The sequence below is a fragment of the Numenius arquata genome, chromosome 2, assembly GCF_964106895.1.
Source record: "Numenius arquata chromosome 2, bNumArq3.hap1.1, whole genome shotgun sequence".
NCBI lineage: Eukaryota > Metazoa > Chordata > Aves > Charadriiformes > Scolopacidae > Numenius > Numenius arquata.
The window spans coordinates 99,619,431-99,624,722 of NC_133577.1; the positions used below are offsets into that span (position 1 = coordinate 99,619,431).

General features: G+C 49.5%; 1 protein-coding gene across 3 annotated transcripts in view; it reads left to right on the top strand.

The window, feature by feature from the left end:
* Positions 1 to 1,610: 1,610 nt before the first annotated feature.
* Positions 1,611 to 5,292, top strand: part of TWF1 (twinfilin actin binding protein 1) — a 22,613-nt gene continuing 18,931 nt past the window's right edge. For 2 of the 3 annotated variants that reach the window (XM_074165749.1, XM_074165767.1), the window contains exons 1-2: positions 1,691 to 1,715; positions 4,916 to 4,993. In XM_074165749.1, coding sequence (XP_074021850.1) covers positions 1,691 to 1,715; positions 4,916 to 4,993 — 103 coding nt within the window. Of the gene's footprint in view, positions 1,716 to 4,915; positions 4,994 to 5,292 lie in introns of all 3 variants that reach the window. The other variant, XM_074165758.1, reaches the window with a different exon arrangement.

The following is a 5,292-nucleotide window of genomic DNA, read 5'->3' on the forward strand; positions in this document are numbered from 1 at the left end:
AGGAAAAAAAAAAAAAAAAGAAAAGAAAGAAAAAAAAAAGATAGACTGCAGCTGCTCTGTTTCCCCGACCGCTGCAATTGTCACCACTGTTAGTCCCAGCTCACGAGCTGGTGACATGTCTCCATAGTGACTTTGTATTTGCTGGACTAGCATTACACAGCACAGCTCACATACTACAGTTACAGTGCTATTTCACATTTCCCAAATAGGATACTAAATCCCTCACCCAATGTCTCCAAACTGGGGATCTGAGAAAGTGCAGGCACCCACATCTATCAACACAGCTGACTTCAGAAATTCCTGAGCTGAAGCGCTCTGGAGGCTGGGAAGGTGAGCCAGGGAAGGATTACCATGCGCCTGCCTTACTCTTCTATTCTTGCCTAGTCCGCTGGCTGGATATTTGGTATGCCCCGTCACAGCATTTCTTATGTTCTCAGGTTGTAGAGTGACCCATAAAACCCCTGCTAACTCCCGGGAATCTGAAGGAATATTCAGCATCAGGACATTGAGTGCCCACAGCCCTGTTACATCTACAATTGCCTGTGCACCTCTCGCCTTTGGAGTCTAATCCACGGCACAGATTAAAAATGCTGACTACAGGACACAGAAGCCATTTTTAAAGAAGAGATAGTAGCCACCTTTTTGTTGTTAGAGGGTGCTTCTGAACCTGTATCCAGATATGCCTGTGAAAGCTAGCAAAAGCAAACCTACCTTCCGAGCACGCTTAAATTCATGGCGCAGGACTTTCTTTCACTGGGAACTTTAAAAGAAAAAGTTTAGGGAAACTTTATCAACACAGGTTGAACCAGCGTAAAAGCCTTTGGCTGTGTGGACAGGCCACGCACTGAGAAACCGGTGCACCCTTTCTCTGCCTGGATCCCTGCCTTGCTAACGCAGGCGAGTGCCTCAACTGCCAGATCTATGCTGGAAGGAATCGTCACTATTTCTGTTCTTGCAGTGCCACCAAGTAGCAAATAATGCAAAATTGACAGAGGAAGACTGCCTTGTCAGGGGTAAGGGCTTGAGCAGACAGAGCCATGGTTCTGGGCTCTGCCCCCTGATTTCTGGGCTCTTTATCAGGTGATTATTTGAGACAAAATTCACAGTACAGCCAAGGAGCTGCCGTCCCACCGTGTGGCTCCTGCCCTGCTGCCCCCAAGGGAGGGCGGGAGGTCTCCAGGACAGACTCCCGGAGAACAACTAAATTCACCTCAGTGATTTGACAGCACCTGGGCCAACGAGCGACCCTTCGGGGCGCATCTCCACTTCTGTCCGGGAGGAGGACGGCAGCGCAGGGCCGGCTCAGGGCCCTGCCCCGCTGCAGACGGCGCCACACGCTCTGGGGCGGCTGGGGAAGGGGGCGATAGGACGGGACAGGGCTGCACCCCGCTTCCCCGGAGGACTCCTCCGGGATCCCCGAAGGGAGAGCGGGCACAGCCGAGGCGCGGCGCCCGGCGAGGGCTCTGCTGTAGGGGGCAGCAGCGCGGCAGCCGCCGCCCGCCGGGGCCCTGCGGCCCGGCCCGGGGCCGGCGGGGCCCGGAAGGCGCCGCGCTCCCTCCCGGCCGCTGAGTGGCGGCGGCGCGTCACGTGTGCGCGGCCGGGCCGGGCCGGGCCGGGAGGCGGCGGCGGCGGCAGCAGCAGCGGACTGCACTGCCCCGGGGCGCGGCGCGGAGCGGAGCAGCGGCGCGACATGTCCCACCAGACCGGGATCCAAGGTACCCCCGCGGTGCCCACCTGCCCCTCATGACAGCGGGAGGCGGGCGGAGCGCCTTTCCCCGCGGGTCGGATTGGGGCGCGAAGGCGGGCGGGGGGGCGGCCGTTGTGACCGTTTAACGGCCCGTTCCCGGTGGAATTTTCTCCCCTGCCGGGGTCTTTGTTGGCTGCTGGAGGAGCCCGTCTCTCTCTGCCGCGGGGTGGCGAGGGGGGGAAAGCGAACTGAGCGAGGGGGAAAAGTGCTGCTGGCATCGGCCCCGGGCGGCCGCCGCTCCGCGGGGTCCGACCCGGAGCTTCGTCCCGCGTCAGGCGGGGTTTCCCCGCGCGGCTGACCGCCGGAGAGCGGCGGGGACCCGGCTGACGAGACTGTTCACCGCAGAAACCCGCAAAAGGCGAGGGGGGCTCCCCCCCGCCTTGGCTCAGGTGACTTCCCCGGGCGCAGGTTGTCCTGCGGCGGCGGGGGAGCGGTGCGGTGGGAGCCGGGGCTCGGGGGGGCGGGGGTTCCCCGGGCACCTCCCGGCTTTTTGGAGAAGCTGTCGCCTGCCCGGGGTTTGGGATGGCTCGGACAGCACCGGGCATGCCGAGGGTCGCTGCCGGGCCCGTCGTGGCATGAGCCCTGAGGAGAACCAGGAGCCCCGGAGTAGGGAAGCCCACTAAAAAGCCCATCGCTGGAAGCCCCGTTAGGGGAAAAGTCGGGGGGAACCCTTTTTCCCCCACGTTTCCAGGCCTTGGAGGGTGTGAGGAGCAATTAGAAAAAGACAATGTTATTGTTTCACGGTATTACCATGTCCCCCCGAATCACAGAATTGCTAAACAGGGATTATACTGCAGGATTATGGGGGGTGTCAGGTTTTACTGTCTCGATTTCTGCAATCTGCTTGTTTGGTGACTCGTACCGTGTACTTTGCCTGCTCTCCCATATTTATTGTTGAAGGTGACTTTTGTCCCAGCCACAGCAGCTCTTAACTGCTCTTCTATTCCCTTTTTTGTCCATTGGCTGCATTTGGTCTGCACCCTTTTGCCTCTCTTCTTTTCCTTCACCTGCATGCCAGTCTTTGCTCTTTTTTTGCTGCTTCTTGTTTTAAGTTCTTCAACCCTTCTCAGGCTAGAGGTGCATCTGGGATAGCTTTTTTTCCCAGGCTGGGAAAAACTGTTATAGTGGCTCTTCATTCCCTTGTTCTTCCCTGCCCCAGGCAATGCTGGAGGGAGGAGCAGAATAATATCCTGTTGCTTACCACAAACAAGAAGAGTGGCTAAACCTCTTCTGCTGCTCTCCTTCATGTCTTTGAGAATCTTTTGTCCTCTGAGGAGAGCTGTAGAGAACTTGCCAGCTTTCCTGCACGGATCCTGCTTTAGCAGGCACTAATCAGGGGTCCTGTTTGCAGCAAAGCATCCCTTGTTGTGCTGTTGCTGGCTTTAGCTACAAACAGGCTACTGTCACTCATAAACAATTGCAAGATTTGGCAGCATGGGCTGCTCTTTTCTGGAAACAGAAATGAAGTCATGGGGACAGTGATATGTACCAGGCAGTTGCTAAAAGGACTGGAGTTTCAAACAGGCCAGTGCAGATAAATAGTGTAGAAAGTTGCAGAATGCATTGAGCTGTGGGAAAATACAGTAGAATATGTTCACAGTCTTCTAAATAATTTTAAAATAATATTCCATGTAAAATATTTGTGAAATAAACTCGAATTTTAATTCCGTAGGTCTCTGCTAAGCATAAAGTTTAAGTAGAAAATAATAGCACTCCGTTGAGAATTTTAAAACCTTTATGAGCAAAAAAAACATAGATCACTTGATAGTGATATGGTTTCTCAAATACCTTGTCTCAAAATGTTTCTTCAGGAACTGTCATAGTTCTGATAATGGTGCAGGGACTGCTGTATTTCGGGCTTGTTTTGGTGTGTAGGTTTGAAATAAGAGAATAAAGAACAAAAAGATAATAGAGAGGAAGAGGACAAAAAAAAGTCCTGGGGGAAATGAAAGGTCTAGAAAGTGGTACAATGTTTGCGTGCTGAATAGAATAGTGAGGACTGGCAGAGATGACTAGAAAAGCTGGCAGCAAATTACAGTGAGGGTCTGCACTGGTCAGTGGGAAGATTCTAACTGGGATGAAGGTGAGGTTGGACTGGTAATCCAATGCAGCTCAGTTTGTTTAATACCACCTTTCCCTCCCAGGCCGTTTTGGAATTTCAGAATGGGCCTGGGCATCACTTCGATGGGCGTAAATTTAAAATGTTTTGAATATGGGCGGTAATGTTGCTGGATACCATCTGACCATCTGTTCAGTTGGCCTCAACCTGACTATAAATAATCCTTTTTATTTATTTCCTGGTTTGATGTTTGTTTTGCTGATCCTATGCTGTATGCTGTGGGATTACTTAAAGGACCAGCTTGCAATAAATGTTCTTGAATAAATGCTGTATAACCTCCTGTCTACGGTATAATTAAACTGATTTGCACTCAGATTATTTAGCAGAGCAGTTGAGGTAAGAATGATCTTCACATGACTCAAGCACAGTTCTTCAGTGTGCTTAGGGAAGTGAGCCTGTCGTGTTTGCTGTGTAATGTCAATGTGAATTACAGACATTTAAAAATATTTTTAATATCTTCTTTGTAAATTCATTATAAAGCTATCCTGTTGCAATAGGTTGAGGTTTGAACAATGTCATCAAGATACATACAAGAAGATAAGGTGATATGAAAGATGAGCAATGAGTGTCAGCCTTCACTGGTGCTCATCAGGGAGGTGTCGTCAGGAAAGACCGTCACTTTTGCCAGACAAGCTCTAAAATTTTCCTGGCAGGCGTAATGTTTCTGTCTGAAAGTTTGTACTAAGCCTGCAGACTTCATGAAGCTATTGTAATTTGAGATGTGTCATATTTTTATTGTGTTGCTGTGTTAACTCGGAAACCTGAGAGTGATAATGTGATGTCACCTTTAATTTTCACAATGTTGAAAATCATATGGTATGCTAGAAAGCAGGGCTCTTTTGTAGTGTTGCCTGTCATGTTTTTATGGCATGTCGGTGGCTGGAACAGTATGCAGCATACTGGGAACATCACTCCTGTGTTCCTTTCTCAGCCCAACTTTGAAGGGCCAGTTGTACACTTTTCCAGTGTTGCTCTTACCTTTGTGAATATTCTTTGTCCTAGGGAAGTGAGGTATGTTAATTTGGTTACTTTTCTTTTCTCTTTTTCAGCTAGTGGAAGTGTTAAAGATACCTTTGTTGGAGCGAGAAATGGACAATACAGGCTTTTAAAAATAGTCATTGACAATGGTTAGTCAATTTTTTTTTTCTTTGATTCTTTTAGATATTTTCCTAGTTGTTTTAGTGACCTACATGTACAATTGTTTGAAAAACAAAACTCTGGAAAACTTAATGTTACTAAGCTGTTTCATATACAGAAGGTAAGATTTAAGTTGTGGTGATGCTAAGCTTTTCTATACAACGCTACTGTGGTTTTAGGTTTGAATTTTTCTTCCAAATATAATCTCATATTTTACCAAGAACTGCTGTGGATTTCATATGCATAATATAAATGAGCTTACTCTTATCTTCTTACTAAAGAAAGAGTA